The sequence below is a fragment of the Tripterygium wilfordii genome, chromosome 12 (genome assembly GCF_013401445.1).
Source record: "Tripterygium wilfordii isolate XIE 37 chromosome 12, ASM1340144v1, whole genome shotgun sequence".
In the NCBI taxonomy this organism is placed as follows: domain Eukaryota; kingdom Viridiplantae; phylum Streptophyta; class Magnoliopsida; order Celastrales; family Celastraceae; genus Tripterygium; species Tripterygium wilfordii.
Genome location: NC_052243.1, coordinates 11,686,971 through 11,709,637, shown reverse-complemented (window position 1 = coordinate 11,709,637; position 22,667 = coordinate 11,686,971). Strand labels below are relative to the sequence as shown.

The 22,667-nt window shown below is 37.2% G+C and overlaps 3 protein-coding genes across 3 annotated transcripts; 2 read left to right on the top strand and 1 right to left on the bottom strand.

Annotated features, from left to right (window-relative positions):
• Positions 1 to 1,967: 1,967 nt before the first annotated feature.
• LOC120010402 (mitochondrial uncoupling protein 5-like) lies at positions 1,968 to 3,233 on the top strand. The gene has a single exon (XM_038861190.1). The coding sequence runs from the start codon at positions 2,127 to 2,129 to the stop codon at positions 3,105 to 3,107; it is 981 nt and encodes a 326-aa protein (XP_038717118.1). The 5' UTR covers positions 1,968 to 2,126; the 3' UTR covers positions 3,108 to 3,233.
• Positions 3,234 to 4,950: 1,717 nt separating this feature from the next.
• On the top strand, positions 4,951 to 6,355 carry LOC120011268 (mitochondrial uncoupling protein 5-like). Its single transcript, XM_038862345.1, has one exon. The coding sequence runs from the start codon at positions 5,267 to 5,269 to the stop codon at positions 6,245 to 6,247; it is 981 nt and encodes a 326-aa protein (XP_038718273.1). The 5' UTR covers positions 4,951 to 5,266; the 3' UTR covers positions 6,248 to 6,355.
• A 1,011-nt stretch (positions 6,356 to 7,366) lies between these two features.
• On the bottom strand, positions 7,367 to 21,442 carry LOC120011113 (rho GTPase-activating protein REN1). The gene is made up of 24 exons (XM_038862163.1): positions 21,165 to 21,442; positions 20,910 to 21,060; positions 20,663 to 20,746; positions 20,179 to 20,215; positions 19,987 to 20,063; positions 18,636 to 18,706; positions 18,466 to 18,544; positions 17,231 to 17,375; positions 16,755 to 16,874; positions 15,631 to 15,708; positions 15,273 to 15,328; positions 15,107 to 15,176; positions 14,569 to 14,653; positions 13,777 to 14,020; positions 12,954 to 13,166; positions 12,064 to 12,390; positions 11,798 to 11,847; positions 10,801 to 10,861; positions 10,630 to 10,713; positions 9,701 to 9,814; positions 9,470 to 9,624; positions 9,156 to 9,222; positions 8,482 to 8,694; positions 7,367 to 8,115 (listed from the first exon to the last, which is right to left on the bottom strand). The coding sequence occupies exons 2-24, from the start codon at positions 20,973 to 20,975 to the stop codon at positions 7,804 to 7,806; spliced, it is 2,808 nt and encodes a 935-aa protein (XP_038718091.1). The 5' UTR covers positions 20,976 to 21,060; positions 21,165 to 21,442; the 3' UTR covers positions 7,367 to 7,803.
• Positions 21,443 to 22,667: the final 1,225 nt, after the last annotated feature.

Here is a 22,667-nt window from a genome sequence, read left to right as displayed (position 1 = left end):
CAGGTTGGGTAGGGTTTTTGAACACCCAACCTGGCCCTGATCTCTTAAAATCTTTCTCTAACCCGTTGAACTAGCAAGAAAACAAACAACACTTTCAATTTGCCATCATAGTCACAACACAATCAATTTGTGACGCAGACGCAGAATCAGAACACTTGAATTCGTTCACGACGAAATCAAGATCTTGGAATTCTCCAAGAACAATTGAGGAAACCTCAAGAAATTTTATTAAAAAACTAAATGAATGAATTACAAACGTTTATGAGACTAACCACAACTGCATTAATTGAAAATTTCATTCTCAAATTACTCTGTCATCCCTAAATAAGTAAATGGGTTATAATGTAACAAATTTTTCAAAACCTAAAAATAATTAAAATATTCATTTTTATCTTTCCTTTGAAATTCTTATAAACATTTTCATATTAATGTTATTTCAAATAAGATATTTATTATATTTTTATATTTTCTATATCTTAAATTAATCAATTATCTTTCTTAATCCCCCGTTAAATTGTGTTCACAAAAACCAAATGAACACCTCAAATTTTCCATAAAATAAAAACGTTTTGATGTTATTCCCCGACGGGTCAAGGATTGAACAACACTTTTTTTTTAAATAATTTAATTTATTTACAAGAAAATTAAGAGTATAAAAATGAAAATTTATTTAATTATATATATTTCGGTCCATAATTGTATCTTATTAATCAAAATTACATTGAGCTTATTATTTAATGTATGTTCAACACCGCCCTTACCAGAGAAATAAAAAATTAAAATAACCAAACTATACAACCTGTAATGAAGTTTTTTTAATAAAAGGAAATAAACCAACTAAGAGGGGAATCCAATTTAACTAGTTATTCAGAATCTTTCAATATTCATTTTAAGAAAAAAATTATTTATTATAAGTAAAAAATTATTTCTTTTGGTCAAATTAAAGAAAATAAGAAAAGAGGAAACATAAATTTATTTTGTTTGAAATACCAAAATATATTTATCGTTGGAATCGAACATAGGACACACATATGTAGAATCCAGTTGATAATCAATCGGACCACCTCTCATTGATATAAACATAAAATTTACGATACAAAATCATGGGTAGTTTTTTTTGATGATTTTGTATCGAATTGTGCAATTATATATATGTGTTTCTAGAAAAATGGAAACTTCTATCAATAAAAGATGATGTTTCTTCTAAAACGAATATATATTTAAATGTATAGATTGTCATACAATTTAGTACTTGGGATGAAAATATAATTTCGAAAGGTCAATTCATGATATTAATTTATCATGGATGGGAGGAGCTTCTAGATGTAATTAATTGAAGAAAAAAAAATGAAGGTGGGGGTTAGATGTTGAATTATAAATAACAATTAAACTCAAGAAAGGTCCAAAATTGTTACCAAGCCTCTTTAAGTCGCCAAGAAATGATGTGGCAATGGTAGATGGGACAAGACAACGTAGTGGGCGTAGTGGAGCCCACAAGATGAAGATGCATTTTTTTAATGATGTGTCTGAAACGTCTTATAAGCCTCTTTTTTGTGTCAGTGTCCCATCAGTATGTGTATTTAGTAAAGCTTTAACGCAACAAAAACATTTCACAGAAATCAAATCATGATTGACAATCCGTCTCATCTGTGTGCATTTAGTAAAAATCGTCTGTATATAGATGCACCCAAACAAAAATAGTTTGCTCCCACTTCCCACAAAGTTGGAAAAAAAGAAATCATTAAATTGTGGAAGATACGACCCGACCTTCCTTCTATTAGCGTCAAAGTCAACCCAGTGACGCTCAACGAACCAAAGGAAAGTAAGAAGCGGTCCAATTGAGCGTCCAAGACTAACTAACGACGGGACCCGCACAAGCCGCGTCGACAACTTGCCCTAAAATCACAGTCCAAGGAAGGTCTCTCCAATTCTGTCCAACTATATATACTCCCATTCCTTTGCCCCAAACTCCATCATTCCTTTCCTCAAAGACCAATACTTCCTCGTTCTTCCTCCATCGCCTTCTCCCCCCACTCCCACTGAGCTAAGCCCCAACTGCTCCTAACCCCATCACCACACAGACATAAACACAAGAACTGAAATTAGTACTAACCTGAGATTAAATCATGGGAGTCAAGGGATTTGTTGAGGGTGGAATTGCTTCCATTGTTGCTGGATGCTCCACACATCCACTGGATCTACTCAAGGTTCGTATGCAACTTCAAGGTGAGAGCATGACTGTTCCAAACGTTCAGCAATTTCACACTCTGCGACCAGCTTTGGCCTTCCATTCCACCACCGCTGCTGTGTTTCCTCCTAATTCGATTCACGTTCCTCCTCCGCCGCCGCCGCGTGTGGGCCTCGTCTCTGTAGGGATGAAGATTGTTCAGGCAGAGGGTGTTAATGCTCTGTTCTCCGGCGTCTCTGCCACTGTCCTCCGTCAGACGCTCTATTCGACCACTCGGATGGGACTTTATGATGTTCTGAAGCAGAAATGGACCGACAAGGACTCCAAGAACATGCCCTTGGCACGCAAGATCGCTGCTGGACTCATTGCCGGCGGTATCGGCGCGGCAGTCGGGAACCCTGCCGATGTCGCCATGGTTCGGATGCAGGCGGACGGACGGCTTCCCGTAGCTCAGCGGAGCAACTATAATAGCGTGATTGATGCGATCACGAGGATGTCGAAGCAGGAAGGCATCACCAGCCTGTGGCGCGGATCGACTCTGACCGTGAATCGAGCGATGATCGTGACTGCGTCGCAGCTAGCGACCTACGATCAAGTAAAGGAGTCAATTTTGGAGAAAGGAGTGATGGCGGACGGGCTTGGAACACACGTGACAGCCAGTTTTGCGGCAGGGTTTGTTGCTGCCGTTGCGTCGAATCCGGTGGATGTGATAAAGACACGAGTGATGAACATGAAGGTGGAGCCAGGGATGGCTCCGCCGTACAACGGAGCCTTAGATTGTGCGATGAAGACTGTGAAGGCGGAGGGACTCATGGCCCTCTATAAGGGATTCATCCCTACGATTTCAAGGCAAGGGCCTTTCACTGTGGTCTTGTTTGTGACGTTGGAGCAGGTCAGAAAGTTGCTCAAGGAATTTTGATGACAACGAAAACACAATTTTAATAGTTATTATATTTATTTAATTCAGTCTATATTTATAAGATGTTTTGATAATTTGATACCATATCGGTTTGAATTATTGAGAATATAATTTTTTGAAGCCAAATATATATATATATATATATATATATATATATATATATATGGATTACGCTTTCAGTGAACTAGTGCTTGATGGACTAAGCTCTGCTTATACAAAGAGAGATTGCAAGGGAATAACATTGTCTCAAATACGTTTAGTATTTTGTTTTCATTCTATGTTGTGATTGATTTTTTTAGAACTACTATTAATGACGCCACTCCATTTGCGTAGTTCTATACCGGTCTGTTTGGGAGAGTGGTGTATTATTTTGACTGCTTAAGGTGAGGCAATGTGCAAAATTGTGATGAAGTGAAGTGAAATGATGTGATGTGTCATTTTAAAAACTATGGTGTGGTAAGGTAATATGTTTAACAAATAGAAATTATGGTGAGGTGAGGTGAGGTTTTGCCACACTAACTTGCCATGGCAAATGGAACTTGCAAGATTTTATGCGGTGAGCTACACCTTGGTGCTGTATAATCACTACAATCGACACGCCAAGTCGTCAAATGAACCCTATATATAACTAGCCATTGCAAGTGATATCAAGTGCTAAATTATTAAAAAAATGATGGCTCACAAATAGATGGAAATGAAAAGAGGATGTCAGGAAAACTATTTTCCTGACATCCTCATTCCTTGTCAATATTTAGATCACATTATTATACTACCTTATCGACAATATTGATTTCTTTGGCCATATTTGGATTGGTTAGAATAACAATTAAATTATTTCACATTGTATGATAGATTTAATTTAAAAAATAACAATTTAGTTTTAATATCTAAAAAAATGTAAAAAATAAAAAGAAAAATACTTATTTTTATATGATCAAATTTAATCAATAAAAATTAAAATAATTTAAAAAATGACATATTATTTAAAATATATAATTGTGAGATATCGTTGAAATTATGTGTTTTTCAAATTGATATTATAAGTATTTAATAAAAAATAAGTGAGGATTCATATTCCAACTTTTTGAAAAGAAAGGAGAATTTTTTTTCTTATTTGAGAGGAATCGAGCTTTCCTTGAAATCTTAAATTCCAAAAGTTTCACCAACCAAACATAGAAATCCTTAACAAAAGGAAAACTCTTATTCTTGAAAAGTTAAATTTCGCGAACCACGACCACGATCGAGTACATTTTGAGCCTTGTGGTGGTCCGGCCACTATGTTTTGCATATTCATGTATGCCCATATTCATTTCTCAACAAGTCGAGGTTGAGTCTCAATGTTTTTATTTGACATTAAGAGTGTGTTTGGATTGAGAGATTTGAAGGAAGAGAAATGGAAGGAAGGGAATGGAAGGAAAAATACATTTCTCTCTCATCTTTGAATAGATAAAAAAAAAAAAAAGGAAAGAAAAGTAATTTAATTTACTAGTTTATTCTTATTGTTTGTTTAAGTGTTATGTACAAAGGTAAAATATGTTTTTTAACTTATAAATAACTTAATTAATAATCTCTTTCTTCCAAATGAAGTCATTTTGGGAGGAAAGAATTTTGATAAAAATTTAATTAAATCTTCCTCCCAAATCCCCTTAAATCCTCCCCTTAATTTTTTATAAACTATCCAAACAAGTTAATTAGAATGAAACTCATTTTCTCTCCCCTCCCCTCCCCTCCAAATCTCTAAATCTAAAGACACTCTAAATTAAAATGAAATTCTCTCAACATTTACAATCTAATAAAAGGAAGAAAAATCTGTATTTCGTTGACATTGCCTTATGAATCATTATTTTATTGAAATAGAGGATATGATACAGAGTATTATTAGATAGATAATTAATTTGTAAATCGAGAATATTGACATTTATTTTAGAGGATCTATTAAAATAGATGGACGCAGATACTCTAAACTCTAAATCTAAACTTTATAAATACTCTGATTCCTTAGCCCTAAACTCCATCATTTCTTGCCCCTCTCCTCTTCCATCTCCTGTGTGGTAAACGCTGTTATATGCCTCAAAAATCAACAATTCCTCCCCACCCACCCCCCACACACACATAAATAAACACAAGAACTGAAATTAATACTAACCTGAAATTTAATTATGGGAGTGAAGGGATTTGTTGAGGGTGGAATCGCTGCCATTGTTGCTGGATGCTCCACACATCCTCTGGATCTCCTCAAGGTCCGTATGCAACTTCAAGGTGAGACCGTGGCTGTTCCAAATGTTCAGCAACGTCACACTTTGCGACCTGCTTTGACCTTCCATTCCACCACTGCTGCATTTTTTCCTCCTAATTCGATTCACGTTCCTCCGCCGCCACGGCCACGTGTGGGGCTTGTTTCCGTGGGAATGAAGATTGTTCAGGCAGAGGGTGTTGCTGCTTTGTACTGCGGCGTCTCTGCCACAGTCCTCCGTCAGACGCTCTATTCGACCACTGGGATGGGAATTTATGATGTTCTGAAGCAGAAGTGGACCGACAAGGACTCCAAGAACATGCCCTTGGCACGCAAGATCGCTGCTGGACTCATAGGCGGCGGGATCGGCGCGACGGTAGGGAACCCTGCCGATGTCGCCATGGTTCGGATGCAGGCGGACGGACGGCTTCCCGTAGCTCAGCGGCGCAACTATAATAGCGTGATCGATGCGATCACGAGGATGTCGAAGCAGGAAGGCATCACCAGCCTATGGCGCGGTTCGGCGCTGACCGTGAATCGGGCGATGATCGTGACTGCGTCGCAGCTAGCCACCTACGATCAAGTCAAGGAGGCAATTTTGGAGAAAGGAGTGATGGCGGACGGGCTTGGAACCCACGTGACCGCTAGTTTTACTGCAGGGTTTGTTGCCGCCGTTGCGTCGAATCCGGTAGATGTGATAAAGACACGAGTGATGAACATGAAGGTGGAACCAGGGATGGCTCCGCCGTACAACGGAGCCTTAGATTGTGCGATGAAGACTGTGAAGGCCGAGGGACTCATGGCCCTCTACAAGGGATTTATCCCTACGATTTCAAGGCAAGGGCCTTTCACTGTGGTGCTGTTTGTGACCTTGGAGCAAGTCAGAAAGTTGCTCAAGGAGTTTTGAATTTTGATGATGAGGAATATACAATTTGTTATTTTATTATTGAGAATGTAATTTTTTGAAGTAAAGAGCTGTTATTATTTTTTAAATAATTCAATTTATTTTTGTTGACCTTGATGGATTAGGCTTTCAGTGAACTCGTACTTTGTGATGAACTAAGCTCTGCTTATACAGAGAGAGATTGCAAGGGAAGGTACCAGACTACTAGGTGAAGTGTTCCACTGTGTTGGTTGATTTTGCTAGGTTGCGGTGAGTTCCGAAATTGTGGTGGTTTGAGTTGAGTTACGTTGGCAACTTTGCCCGTTGTCTCAACTTGATGAGGTGCAAACTTGACAGACAGCAAATGCAGCGCGTGATTTCCATCGCAAAGAGGTGTGTTTGGCAGGTGTAAAAAGAAAAAACTTGAATTTCGTTGACCCTCCATGCCTTTTTTTTTTTGGTGGATTTTGTGAATAGTCCTGTTTCCTGTCTTCTTCTTCTGAACTACTTTGTTGTGGACCGGCGACTCGTACGGAGCACACGACTAGGTCGATCGCGTGGGACCCACAAGGACCACACGTAAAGCAGTTGAACGTAAATTATCTCAGTAGTCTCTATACTATCTATTTGCCACATACCCATAGACGACAAAAGGAGGATGCCACCCTTAACAAGCTTGCAGTCGCAGAAACAAGAAGCCATACTGGGATTCCGGATACAGCGGCATGTCTTCTTATCAACCATATATTTCACATGTAATTCCCAATGACCATGTGATGAGGTCCAAAACTGGATTGTATGGCGTATTCAGGAGGCACGTCTGACTTCAGATAGTAGTGTCATCAGTTCCAATGAGAAGAACTGCACAGTAAAAACCGTGAACTATAGGAGCTCCAGACTGTTTTTAAGGGACCACTCCGATGATAAAGTCGCTCAAAGTCTACTTAAAAAACTAGGTCGAAGCAATAACCGAGTCTAATAAAAATGTTTTCGTGTACAGTAGTTGCTGTAATTAAACAAGACCCACAAAGCACAAGGTGTGGGCTCAGGTTATTAAAACCAGAGTTACACTATCTCAAGCTCCAAGAATAGCTTGATCCCTGGTCTTCACTAATCTTTACACTCACACTCTACAATTAAATGAAAAACTGGATTTACCCATACAAAATATGTATTCAACCCTGCCTCCACATTAAACCAGAAAAATTAGCAGCTAAGGTTTCACATAATTTAAGCTTAAATCAAGCTCGGATGGTTCATCTCTGCAACATCCTGGGATTAAGGGGTTTCAGGACATTTTAGTGTCCTGTGAGTATGGAGATCAAAATCAACTTTGAAGCATTACCATCCAACAAGCTCCATCATTATCTACATATATTGTCAGGGTCAAATGAATTGTCAAGGCATTTGAGAACTTGTAAGATCTGGTTTTGGTTCTTGTTTCTTGGAGTACTCACAGGATGGCCTTCTACAATTCAAGAGCTTTCGGAACATTGCCTTCAGATCTTTCAATGGAAAGAAAAAAGGTGTGAATGTCTTCCTGATCTTTTGCCTCCATCCAGATTCTGACCATCAGACTTTCAATTTTTTTCTGAAATCTGGCGCGACTGGCCTTCCGTTCCTAAACCTCTCTCTGGGTTCCGAAGTGGATGACCATTATCCAATTTTCTATCTTTTTCTTGATGAACTAAATCTTCGTGCTTGCCTTGATTTTGGAGTGGCTGATGACGACTATCAGAACCTCGACCTCTATCCATGTTTGAGACAGCTTGACCCGAATTTCGGCCTTTGTCCATATTCTGCAGTTCATTTGCGATCTGGCTTCGCCGTTCCTTCAGAAAGTTAAGTCGGGTTGTCAACTTTGAGAGTGCAGAAGTAGTGGAATTTGTTCCCTGCCATTAGCAAATGAATAAGTATTGGCCAGATGTATAAAATCTTAGCATGTAAGGAATTCTAGCCCCTGCAACCCAATATGACATTAAAAAATCACATCCCATTCTATTGTTACTGTTTTTTATCATTCCCCATATGACAGAAGATTCAAAAGTTCATCCAGCTTAAACATATTGATAATATCTACACAATTTAGACTACTAAAAAGATCAAATACACTTTTGACTTGAGATATGAAAACAGAACGTGATCATCTTGATGCTGTGTCCTTAATTCTCTACCACAATCAGAAAGTAAAAGTGTCTGAGCCAAATTCAATAAGATCACAACATGGTTTATAGAAATTACATCAGACTAAAGCCTACCTCACTCCTGTTACCAGACCGCTTGGAATTGCTTGCGTTTGGCCTTCCTACTACTTGCTTTCCAACAGAAGAATTAGAAGGTGTTGAAACAGACTTGGAGTTGTTATTGCGTACTGGATCCATCTGTTGGTTTTGTTGTGGATGTTTATTTGGTAAAGATGTTGATTCCTCCTGCTTCTTATTCCCAATATCTGCTCCATCCACATGATTATCCTGCCACAATTCAGTGCTTGTCATCATGAAAAACCAAACTGTAAGTTGAAAGATGGCGATCAGCTTTTCAGGCTTATTCTCTACTCAATCAATCAATCAATCTCATCTTCATGTATCAACCTTGGTTGTAATGCAAATGACCATGAGGAATTGCCAGGCCGACTTGAATTGTATGCTAGAACAACAGAGCTAAGGATTGACACCACAAATATCTAAAAATCTCACTTCATACTTCATAGGAGCACCAAATAAGAGTTTTGATAGGTAAATTTATGTAAAAGAAAAAAAATAATGAAACCGGTGCTAACTAGCAGTAGTAAATGTAGATGCATGAAACAAATGAATAGGTTGGTCATCAAGCACGTAGACCTTCCTATCCATATTTTCAAGAATAGCACCTGTACTTCAAGAATCGTGAAAGAAAAGGAAAATCTAATCCAGGTTCTGCAAGATGAAGTTACCTTGCTTGCAGACCTCCCAATGGGATGTGAACTAGTAGTGTCTTCAGCATCCTTCTGTTTATCTTCCCTGCAGCAGAAAAATATTAAAAATAAATAATTATTAAAAGAGGAGACGAACTAAAAATTCCCGTGACAGACAAAAAGATGACCACCCTTCTGCATATTGTAGATTTCAACACCAGCCAGACTCTGTCAGTGGCACTGTTACTATGCATCAAAGCAGCTCAAAAAATCCCTCATCCCAAAACATGCAACCACAGGGATTTTCTAATATTAAAAAGGATTAACACAAGGTAATGCAACAAAGGGCTCACACTTTCGCTGGAGGATTCCAATTGCATGAATCAGACATAGAATCATGGTTTTGGCCTTGCTGTTGACTCAGTTGCATCCCCAGATCATCAACCTTCTGCTTCAAATTCATTACGTCTGCCTCTGCCTCTGCTATTTCGTCAAGCTGTGTCTTTGTCTTTGGCAATTTCCAAGTTATAATTTAATAAATGACATGTTAAGAATATTTATGTAACAAAACTGAAGAAACTAACCTTTTCATCAATAGTGTCTGGAATTTGTCGTGGCTGCTGAGATGTTTCAAGTCCTAATTCCAAAGCCGTCCTCTTATCTCTCTCCTTTTGCAACTGTTCCCGTAGTCTTGCCACCTGTAAGAATGCCCATTTTTAGAACTAAAAAACTCAATAAGATTAGTTAACTTCCAGATTATCTTAAAATCCATTTAAAGCAACTAAATATCAGGCATTCTTAAGCAATCATAGGTACTAATTTTCTTGAATAAAAGTGATTAATAAAAAAAAACTGTTAAAACTATGTAATTCCATTTCCAGAATCCAGATAATCCCCTGCACTCTATCAAATCACTTACCATTACTTGTTACTGAAAATAATTCCTTCAAATAGCACTAAAACATTTTCCTTTCCATTCTACAAATACCCTCAAATCACCAAAACCTAGAAGGCCTTTCACTGGCTAACTCATTGCCATGCAAAGAAAAGGAACAACTATAGATTGCTGTATTCAATCCATGAAGAAAGAAATCAAAATGGAATAGATACAAGCATATGATGTCTTTATGTACACTACTCAAGAAGGCTCTCATGTATTCCTAGGGTCTTCATGGAGGTGTCTTGTTTCATATATTTCTAAAAATCTCCAATCCCACCCCTCAATGCCTTTCCTCCTTCAGAAGCAAACAGAAAAAGAAAAAAAAAAGAAATTATTTTCAGAACCTCGTCAAGATCGAAACTTCTGTCAGAAACTTTCAACAATAATGTTGGTGATTGCTCTTGATTGGAGAACAGGAACAATGAAACGATAAACTTCTGTCAAAAATTTTAACAGGTGTCTGCACTATCTAGAGCACCTATGCATCTTTCAGTTATCACTGTGGATAGGGAGAAACAAGGAGGAATTTGGAGAACATAAAAAAAAAGAAATATTCTACCATATTGAACATACATCTTGCTGAAGAGCTAACCGGTGCTCCTGCAAGGCATTCTTTCGCCTTTCCAAACTGGTATGTAGAGCAACATTACCTTTAACCTATTATGAGAAAAGAAATTAACCAAAATTGAAGTGTTCGAAAACCTCACATATGATAGACCAAAAGAGATATTCAACATCGCCTACCTCTTCTGCAATCTTGTTTTGCAAGTCAATTTTAGTGGCTTCTAGCCTGTGGATTTCAAGTCTGTTTATGGATGGAAAAGATAACACATAAAACAAACACAAGTCAATTTAAATGATTCAAATTCAATTAAAGAAACTGGTCTTTTTTTTAATATTTTTCTCAACTGAAATAAAACACATTTAAAATGTTAAAAAATGGTTCATCCTCCACAAAATGCTAATACCTACATAGCAAGTCAATAAAGTCTTCACAAATATGCAAGAACTAATGGCACATGAACTCAGTGCCATCATGATTCATGAACAAAACACATTAAAGCTAACCTAAGCAGAGGTCAAAAAATCTGACTACGGGTAACACTTACCCCCTCACCCCCAACAAAAGAAAAAGAAAGGATTTAACAAAACATTAAAGAAAAGTAATTTATATCCAATTATACTTAATATATCTCAAAATTAGAATGGAGAATGAGAGAGAAAACGACATTACAACTGAAACGTGGGAGTTCTATAATCTGGCACCTTAACTAATAATTTTTCGCTTAATTGATGGAACTAACTGACAACAAAAGACAACTGTATTCTTCAAGATCTTCAACAGCCTTTACCAGTATTCCCTGCTTCTCTAAAAGCTCTAAAATGACAAGTATTTAAAGCATTTTCTTTTCATAATTCATCTCCAAATCCAATTAAGTAGCCAGGAAATACACTGTTGCTAAATTATTCACAAAGACATTACCATAATCTTTAACCCAAGAAGTTCTTCTTCCCTAGTTCATAATTGTCCACGTTTTTTTTTTGGTGCCAAACAACAAAGAAATCTTTGTTCACCACATACAAAGATCTGATAACTATCAAAAACTGCCCATAGTTTTTGTCCACCACATTCCATATATATCCTTAAAATGTAAAACTTGCATATATACATATTAGGATATTACACATTACAGAGAAAAAGAAAAATGACTTTTATCACAATAATAGATCCATCACTTACTCATCTTCAACGGGATAATCAATAGATTCCATCGAAAGGTTCTTCTTTGCCTGAGTGAGCTCATGCCCGAAAAATAAGAATTAGAATAGGAACATACTTTCACAAAATTTGACAAAGTTCATTGAAAAAAATAAACAAAACTAAGAATCTCAAGAGAAACTGTGGAGATTTTTTTTACTAAATGATAGTGGGTGAAAAAAGACATTCATAATACTTCATGCAAGACCTCAAAGTTAGTCTATAAGAGTTGAAAAAAAGTTCCTTACAGGGGTACGTCCCCAAACAGTGGGGCGCCTACAACTTTGCACCGGTCCATTTGAAATTGTTGTTGATTTTTGAATTTGTGGCAATGGACTAGGATCAGCCATCTTACATTCCAAACTTGATACGACGGAAGCATTCTCTGATGGTTTAGAGTTGCCTGCTTCCCCTGCCAACCTATTGGCATTTTGATTGGCTAAATTCTCTCTCTCTTGTACAATTTCATGTTGAGTCTGTGAGGTTTGATGAGCCCTTGATGACAATTCCTTATTGTTTCTAGAATCAATGTGTACCTTGGGGGACATAGAATCTGAGCTAAGATCATCAATACTCTGCATCATCAAAGTAATTAGTATGTCTCTTGCCCTTTATTTTCTTTCAGCAAACAAAAACACTAGTCAACACATGAAAATATCAATGTACAACAGACATATTGGATGAAGCATATAATACAACAACATTTATGAGCATTATCATACAAAGTATCCCTTCTGTATAAGAAGGGAGCAACTGATTGTGACCTAAAGTTGCTCTGCAAACATCCACGATTATTCTGATACAAAACATCATCTAGTTAGCATTGTGGATACTATAATTTCAAGACGGAATTTAAGCACATCGAAATTTTTTAAGTCAAACTAATTTCTTCACCACCAAATGACACCACAAACAAAGTACATATTGCAAGATGATAGATATGCTTTGAAAGAGAAAACCAAATATAATTTCATGACTATGTAAAATCAAGAGTTCCATCACTTCACTCTGAGCATTAAAAAAAGACCTGGCATAAGAGCTCAAAAAATCCTATCTATGACTAGATTAACCACCAGTTTAGGAGGTTTATAAAAAAGAGGGACCACCAGTTTAGGAGTTATAAATTATGTTAACCTACCTTGTCATCATGGATATCCTCATCTCCAGACTCACCACTATTACTGCATGCTCCACTAGATGCATTCTCAAGATCAAGATCATCATCCGTGTATACATCAGTACCCTCTGTTGCTTCATCATCTTCATAGGACTCATCATCATCAGTTGCCTCCTCAGCCTCAGTACCACTCTCTTCCGTGTCAGAGTATAGTTCAGTGGACATAGCACCTTCCTGCGAACACAATATTGGGTCATGGAACTGAAGACAATATTGTTGATGTGGTTACATATGATAAAAAATGATATTAAAAGGAAAGTATCGATGTAGATTTAGGCATGTAGCACGGCCAATAATTGTCTATTCTGTTAGGCTGTAAAGACCTTGTTCTCTTAGTGATGTCTTTCTTAATCCTTTATAGAGAGAGAGAGAGAGATTGGGACTATTAGGTTTCCCGCTACCAACAACTTGAAAAAATGGCTAGCTTGCCTAAAGAACATCAGTTTATCAGTGCATGTTGAGCTTAGATATAAAATACAAGATAAAATATGAGTTCAAGCTGAAATTTTCTCCCACCAAATGACATCAAGTATTTTTTCACTTAACTAATCTAAATAATTGTAGAAACATAGTTAATTATGTTGTCTCAAACTGCTTCAAAATCCTTACAGAAAAGGGACACGACATGAAAAAAGCTTCAAATAACTACATTGATTCAACAAAAGAACAACTTGCAGTTCACGCCTGTTACGAGAGGCATTATGATCCAATAACACATTATTTGTTGTAACAGGAACCCAACACAGAAGCAACGTAAAAATAAGAAGTATCAGTTTCAGCTTACCCCAAATATGGTGTTATACTCCTCCAACAATGTAATAACGATGGCTTGAGCATGGTTAGCTGCAGCAGCAGCTCTTAGAAGTTGAATAGAACCATCGCCACCCACATTGACATTGGTTTCAATTTCACAATCACCAGCTAAAAGAGGACGTAGAAGTAAGGGTGCCATGCAAGCTGCCACGGCTGAACTGCTCATTCTGTTATCAGCCTTGTGAGAAGCCACAGTTTGCATCATCGTAAGAATTCTGAATAAAAGGAAAAAAGAAACAAAACAAAAATACGACATATCAACCAGAAGAAAAAAGAATGAGGGAGAGCATCATTGTTATCCAAACAAGAGATCATTCACCACCAGAAGATACACTAAATTTAAAATTTTACCATAATCCAAGACATGGGATCCGCAAAGATAGAGGGTTAGAAGCAAAAAGGTAATGTTTCAATATTGTTTTTGCTGCTTTAAATGAACATATGCCATATGATGAGAATAGCAGTCATAAAGCTCTAATAAACATGATAGGTCAGCTTCATTGCGAAGTCATATATTCAAGATCCTAAAACTACCATTTAAATTTAAGCTTTTAAGTTTTCATATAAATGGCTCACATGCATTACAATAGTCCTTCTCAGATTATAAACACAATAAGCACTTGAACAGGACAAGGGAAATAATATTTGATGGTGCTTAATTTTATAAAGGGAAATTTGAAGAAACTATTTTCTAGTAATAGATCCCTGCGGTGAAATGCAAACGAGACTTGAGACGAAACCTCAACTCCCTATAATTAACTACCTCTGCAACAAGCGACGATTTGGCTCAGGGAAGGTTTCACAAATTGCTGCACGCATTGCATTGACTCTACTGCTGCGATCAGTTCCTGATCATTGTGAAATTTTATAACCATAATTAAAAAGAAAATAGATTATGAAATGATATAAAAGAATGCCAAAAAAAAAAAAAAACACCAAATAAAAGGAAAAAAGGAAGACATCCAAAAGTAGTGTTACATGAAGACAGCACAACAATCCCCAACATATATTAGCTTTAAGATATATAGGATTGTCAATTAAGAACTACAATGAATGTGCACTAAAGATTTTCTTCCAACAACGCAAAGAAAACTTTGTGGAGAAGTAGACACCACATTCCAGCACATCTACAAGCAATATTATACTCTTGCATCCACATCTCGACTTAAATTGTTGGCAAATAGAGTTGGCTCTTTTTACCAACAAATTTTATATACTGTTTGTACAGAAACTAAATCTAATCTGTAACGCAACACAAAAGCAGAAAATCTAAATTGATAAATGCTTCTAGAAAGACTTACGACATGCTTCCAGGAGTGCATTGCAGCAAGATGCAGGGACTGGAGATGATGGCAGCTCACGGAGGACGTACTGAAGAATTTTGTGAGGACATTAAATGGGGTCATAGTTCCAAGATATCTTTCAGGTTTCGCAATAAAATCCTAAATTGAGATCAAACGATGATACCTTGACGCAATCAGCAACCACATGTGGATCCTCCTCTGGAGAAAATTCTCTTTTCCCTAAATTATAATGCATGCAGTAAGACTATTAAGATATCGAAAAACTCCATAGGAAAATGTAGCTTTGCTACAATTATCTATAATACTCTATAACTATAGAGAAATTTACATGTCCTTCGATTAAGTTTAAACCATGACTTTGGGACTTTCAATGAACCATGATGTGATATATGAAAAGGACATGGTCTAAAGAGACCATGTTCAATGATAACATAAAATTTAAAGATCAGTAAAGGAGACCATGTTCAATGATAACATAAAATTTAAAGATCAGTAAAGGATGCAGTGTTTGATCAACTGACCCTGCTCATATTCCCGAACTCGATGTTCAACATCATCAACATCTGCTGCTTGTCGTAAAATTCCTTCTACTCTGACTCCTGTTATATATTATTTTTGAAATGATCAGATACAATTCCATTAGAAAAATTAAGTATACCCATCCATTCATAAAGCAATAAGTAAATAAGCTAAAAGACATATAATTTAAATGAACACAGCTTTATTATAAAAAAGGACATATTGTTGCCCATGGAAGAATTATGAAGTACCCTTAATTAAGAGATTGAATTCTGCAATAGTTATCAGACGCCATAAGGTATATATTCAACCAAAAATATATTCAAACATCAAAAGTAACTTTGAATGCTCAAATGCCCAGTCACACAAGAAAATAAATGGCCAAGAAAGTAAGCCAAACTTTCTTTCCCCTTTTGTTTGAGCATTACATCAGGATCAGATATCTAGAACAGAGTGAGAAGGCAGGATCTAGCATCCCTAATCAAATCCAACAACCAAAAGTAAGGTCTATGTCCAAAAAAAGTCAAAGTACACATGATGAAAGCTATGAGGTTGTGAAGGCTAAGCTCAGTCAGCCAGTCACAAACAACTTCCGGCACTAAAAGGACTGGAATAAATGTCCCTCAGAGTATTGAGCATGAAGCAATCCAGTAAAACCAGACCCTCACTGGTCAGCATCTAAAAAAACCCTATTCACCTGTTTCTCCCGACAAAGGCGAATGGTGCTTATATAAGGTGGCAGATCATTAAAAATCAATGCCCTGTTAGAAATTTGACTAAAGATCCAACTCTCCAAAGCGCTATTAAATAAAAATAGATACATGACTTCTTATTCGATAAATAAGGACCATAGATCACAGAATACACCCCCCCCCCCCCCCCCAAAAAAAAAATAAAAATAAAGGTTAAAGTGCAGTGAAACAGTAGAAACTCTGATATCATGGTGTTTCTGTGCACACACTATCTTCTAAGCATGGGATATCCCTTGCTAAAAAGAGAGAAAATGTATGTGGAATTTAGTCAATAATGATTTATTGATATGCAGTAGAAATATGCTGAACTTCACATCTGGAATATTACAGATAAGACGTAACAAACCAAAGGAAAATGAAAATAGAAAACGCACCGTGCTCTTCTACGAACCTAAGGGCTTTCTCAAGAAAAGATGGAGCTCCATCAACGTCTTCCAAAGCAAGCAAAACTGGTCTGCCAATGACAGTAGATTTTATAGGCTGTTTGTCCTTCACTACAAGGAAATGAAGAAAGATAAGCTTACAAATTGATATAATAAACCAGCCATAACTAACACTAAATAACAGAAGAAAAGGAAAGGAAATTTTAAATAACAAACTAAAGCAAGCAGAAAACTGCATTAAAAGTAACATTTCAGTGACAGAGCATTTCAGTTTACTCATACAAACAGAAAGGCCATCCTCCGCCCGCTGAAGTTCAATATTACAAACAGAACCACTATAGTGCTCTTCTAAAATAAAAATAATGTTCTCAACATATTCAAGCAAATAAGTCTACATGTTTTGTGCACAGAAATATGGAAAAGACTGGTTCAAAACTAAACAAAAGCGAAACAAAAGAAGAGCCTACATTTTTCTTTAGAACCATCAACTGCATCACCCTGGTCGTTTCTGAAAATACCATTTTGACCCATTACAAGTGCAGCACTTGGTGCTTGTGCCAAAGCACTCTCAAGTGCAGTCTTCCACTCATATAAATCCTCCAAAGTTTCGGCCTGCAGCACCCAATAACCATGGACTATTAGCAGACAGCAAGAATAATTTTACACACCAAAAAAGATTAATAAATTCAAATTAAAAAGAAGGGCATGTCTTGCATATTACTACTTTAGCACCAAGGTTTTCAACTTTGCAAAGTCAAGCCAATTTTTTCTTTGTCACATTTTCAGGGAAGCATAAAGGTTCACCCATGATACCACAAATGTAAAGAGCCTTTTTTTATACGTAAATAGAGTTAATTAAGAACCCCAAAAATGAAGAAAAAATTTCTAGATTCACTAATCTTTAATAGTTTAATATAATTTCTAGATTTAAATATAGTATGTTTATTTCTTTCTGCAAAATCCATTTTGCTTGTCTTACTATAGAGATTGATTATTCATGTATTTCAAACATTTTAGTCATTGAGTTTTATTGTTTTAGTAAGGCTTATTCAGACCCTCATTAGTATAGGGGTGACCAGATGATTATCTAGTAAGCCAAGGCCTTTGTACATGATTGCATTTACAATTCATTGGAATGTTTGAACGGAATTGATGATTCCCCCTCCCAATTTCCAACTAGTTGAAGTCAACAGCCCACTACTTCTCCACAATTCCAGTTATCAACTGCAAATAATCTGGTTTTGTTGCAGAAATTCCTGTAATACATATCAAAGAGTCTTCTGCCTGTAGAAAAATCTGAGGGGAAAAGAGAGAGAGAAAAGAAACCTTAAATCTCTTCCATATTAATGAGCAATATGCTCCTTTTAACTATTAATTACTGTTGCAAGCTCCAAAATACAAATTTCATTGTAAAAAACCTGATTGAATGTAGAAAGGCAGTAAAATTACAGCAAAACTATTTCAGTAGCAATTTTTATATAGTCTAAAAAGCATGCAATGGGAACTGTGGTTTCCGTCATTGATTACTGATTGTGATCAGGAAATGAATCTAGAAAAAAATTTCAAACAAGATAAATAAGAACTAGGGAGAAAAAAACAATCAATAAGACAAGATAAATGTAGACTTTTACCAAATTTTGGCAAAGTCAGTATCAGAACATCTAAACACATGAACACAAGCCATAAAAAAGAACTGGAGAACCTTGAGAGTGAATGCTCGTCCATCGTGGCCATCAGGAAAAAGAACTGTCAAGAGCTTTTTATCTGCTTTGACAACCACACTAAGTTTATGCAAAGCATTTCAAAGTTAGTAACAACTATGGGAAGAAGCCAAAAGAATAGTCTATTTACAGTTTGAAAGAGCAAGCCAACCTGCCTGAATTGTTGAGGTCAATTCCACCAAGAGTCAAATTCACTTCACCCCCCTTTTGAGGGACAGCACTCTGGATAGTAAAGAAATGATAGATTAACCTACCGAATTCTCAATAATATAACAAGCATACATGTGCACGCATACACATGCATGTAGACACACACACACACACACAGATGGAGAAGATAGATAAAGAGAGTGAGAGAGGCAAACAGACAAATGGGAGAGAACTACGTAATGTAACCAGAATATGATACATAAAGGGAGTGACAGAGGCAAACAGACAAATGGAGAGAACAACATAGTGTAACCAGAAATAAGGATTCTCTACAAAATCACCTACATGTTATCTGAGAAACATATTAGATATTGCAACTTTCACCAGTTGACAAGTGATGAAAGACCAGTTGCACTTTACTCCTAAATATTTGTGCCAAATACATAATCAGCGGTCAGCACCCAACACATTGTGTGGATTTTATAAAGAGTGATACATTATATTAGACTGGAAAAATGAACTTTGACCACTTGATTCCTTTTTATGTATAATATTCTGACGATTATAATCAATTTGGCATCCTCCAGAGCTGTAAAATATTTTTATAAATTTGTATGAACTAACAGCACCAGTTGAAGATCATTGTTAAGTTAAAGCAATCACTATTGGAATCTAGCATATGCAGGTTCAAAACCTTTTGCGATTTCATGGCATTAAAAGACAACAATAAATAATTGATGTTTCAATTTCTTTTTTCCCGATGAGGAAAATGCTCCAAAACACTAGCTTCCTGTCCTTGTTTTTTCGCTAAATTCAAAGCTCTAGCATCTACAGTGCCAAATCATTGTAAAGGAATGTGATTTCCAAGGGAAAATATCCAAACTACATAGCAGAGACAACAATCAAATTTTTGCTAGAAAAATGGAAATACAAAGTTCGAAATCAACATACTGTTTCGATAAATAAGCAATGCAAGGGCTAAATGATACAACTAACAGCAATGAACAAACTCTAACATCAAAAGGCTCTAGTTGCTGCTTGAAAACCAGTGAAGACCTACTCTGGTTTAATTATGAGAAAGGAGATCAGGCTAAAAGAGCTACTCTGGTTTGATGCAAGTAGATGACAATCAAATTAAATAATGGCACTTCCAAGAATCTCAAATCATCATAAATAACTGCACTTTGCAGAAGCTCAAACAACTGTTAAACAGTTCCTTTTTTCTGGGGTAATTTAGTATTGCCAATAGAAAAACAGTGGAATAAGCCTAAACAAGATTATAGATAGTGAGGATACACATATAAATGTACATGCATAATTGGACACACAATTAAATATATTGGACTACTTACTGGATCACTTCTGAAGAAAACCAGCGAAGTACGTGTTAAAATAAACCACCTCTTTTTCCAGGACGTCCAGCCAATGCCTGCAAAAAAGGGGATTAGAGCATTAACAACAGAGGAAGTCACAACATATTTGAAGTTATTGTCGTTTCTTCAGCATTCAGTGTGAGATAATGTGTATAAAAGCAAGAAACACACCTTTGGATGATAAAAAAAGCGGGCCACTCTTGAAAACCTGCACCAAAGGTCATACTACAGAATTGACAAACTCTGTAGTCTTATGAAATGCAAATCTTAAAAATTAAAACCATACAATGTAAGGAGTTCATCCAGAGGCATCTCATTTTGATGTAACCAATGAGCAACCACAGGGTGAATTAAGCGACATTATTAACTAACTGATGATTATGGTGATGATCGAAGGATACCAATGATGATTTATGTTGACGGTTTACCGATTGCAAATAAGCTTGAGGGGATACAGATTTAAGTACAATGACAAAAGGCCCACCTTTGAGAAATGAAAAAAAACGTAAAACAAAACCAGATACCAAACAAAAGTTAGTCTGGGGAATCCATGGATGATTATTTCGGATTTCAATGCTATCAGAAATCACAATGACAGAGCATGAGGGTCGAGAGATTGGCATAATTGGATAAATGACATTATAGAAAAATTTACCGAGTTGCCACGAGTACGCAGATGATCTGGTGGACCAGGCGGCGGAGGGGGAGGAGCAGCAGGAGCAGGAGCGCCACCATCTCCCTAATTAAAAAAAAAACATACGCACAAGAAATTTGTCACATGTTACACGAACTGAAACACCAAAATCGTCGCAATGCAAGCTCATATAATCACTTCTCGATCAGAAAGAAAAAGGTGCATGCCCTCATTCAAATTGCGTTGCAAATGCATCAACAAATCATACCTGAGAAGGTTCTTCCTTCTCTTTCTCTTTCTCTTTCTCTTTCTCTTTCTCTTTTTTGGAAGCCATTTTATCGGATCCAAAAACTGTCACATCCCAGGCGATTGGCGATGAATTAGCAACCGCCTCCGCACCATTCACATTCGCAATGCCACTGACAAGAAACAAACACAATCCTCCATATTCAACCTAACTTCAACAGAATCAAAAAAAATTACAAAAAATTCATGTACAGACATAGGCAACGGAGATGCATACCTAGAAGAACGAGAAGAGAAATCACGAAGAGGAATGGATAGATCGGGTAGAATGGATAGTTGATTGGAAGAAGAGAAAGAGGAGGAGGAGGAAGCGTAAAGAAAGTTCGATTTGCATAATTGATTTTCCAACGGAAACCCGTTGGTCAAGCAGAAAGGGCCAAAGAGAGCGGGGCCTTGAGGCCCTCCTTCTCTGCTACAACTCTACACGTCAACCGCACTTTTAGCGCTGTTTCTCTCTCTCCTCCCTTCTCAGTCTTCCTTCAACGAACGTGTTGGAGGGAAAATCAGGAAACTGGCACCCATCGTAATTTTACTCTTCCAATATTTAATAATCATTTAAAATGACCCCTAATTGGGGATTTTGTCCCACTTTTCCTTAATTATAATCATTAAACCATATTTAGCAAACCAAGTTTTGCACCGAAATCTACTGAGTTTTTGTTGGCGAAAAAGATAAACGTCCCATCAATTGGAATAACTGGATTCTATCTCAATTGTTAGCACTGTTGTTTTGTAGCTTTTGTTCGAGTTTAATTAGGCAGGCATGCAGAATACAAAGAGACATTGGCCCATGTGTCAGTCTTTTATCACACAATTGATAAAAAGTAATAAACATCATCTCATCCAAAATTCACGTGAATGCAGTTTGTCTTTTTCACCACTACAAATTTATAATTCACTCTTTCACTCTCACTCTTTCAGTGTTCAGTATAAGCAGGAGAGGGGATTTGTAATAATTGCACGGCATGGCAGTCCCAAAATGTTCACTGAAAGGTTAGGGACTTAGTGGGGATCAAAAGCTTATTTCTAGCCCTCAAAGGGCCCCCATACAGATGAAACTCATTATTCACTCACATATCTGCAACTGCAAGCGTGAGTTGCTGGAGCCCCATGATTTGGGCCTTCACAAAGAGCCAACTAAATTGGGTTAAGCTTAGCTACAAAGGCAAGCCCAATATAACAACCCAATAGGAGCAGATTGGCTTTCTCGAAACTGATCGTTTGTCATATCAGACAACTAGACATATCGACCCGGTTAGGCAGTGCGTTTTATGGACTGCGTATTGTGTCACGGTTACACTCAACGGGCCAAATGTGTTTGGTCGTGCAGCCCATTGCGTTTCAGCCAACAGACTTCGTGACCACGTTCCAGCCCACGTACATCTGACTGGTTCTAGCCCACAACGCCATCTCTTTTACTCGTGAATCTCCGTTCACGTGACTCGACGAATATCTTACAAATCTAAGCTCATCTCCCCTCGCGACCTCCACGGCATCCGCTGCTACGACTCAGCACCACTACGGGATTCGCGACCAACTCAACTAAAATCAGGTATGGAAGCGATTTGGCCAGTCAATTTCTTTTCTCTTCTTGCTGGATAGACAAAAAGCGTCTGGTCGGGATCGCTCCCCCACCAGTCACGAAACCACAACAAACAGTGCACAACCACCGACGAGAGGAGCAAGAATGACATCTTCGGGTGTTGGAGGAGGAGGAGGT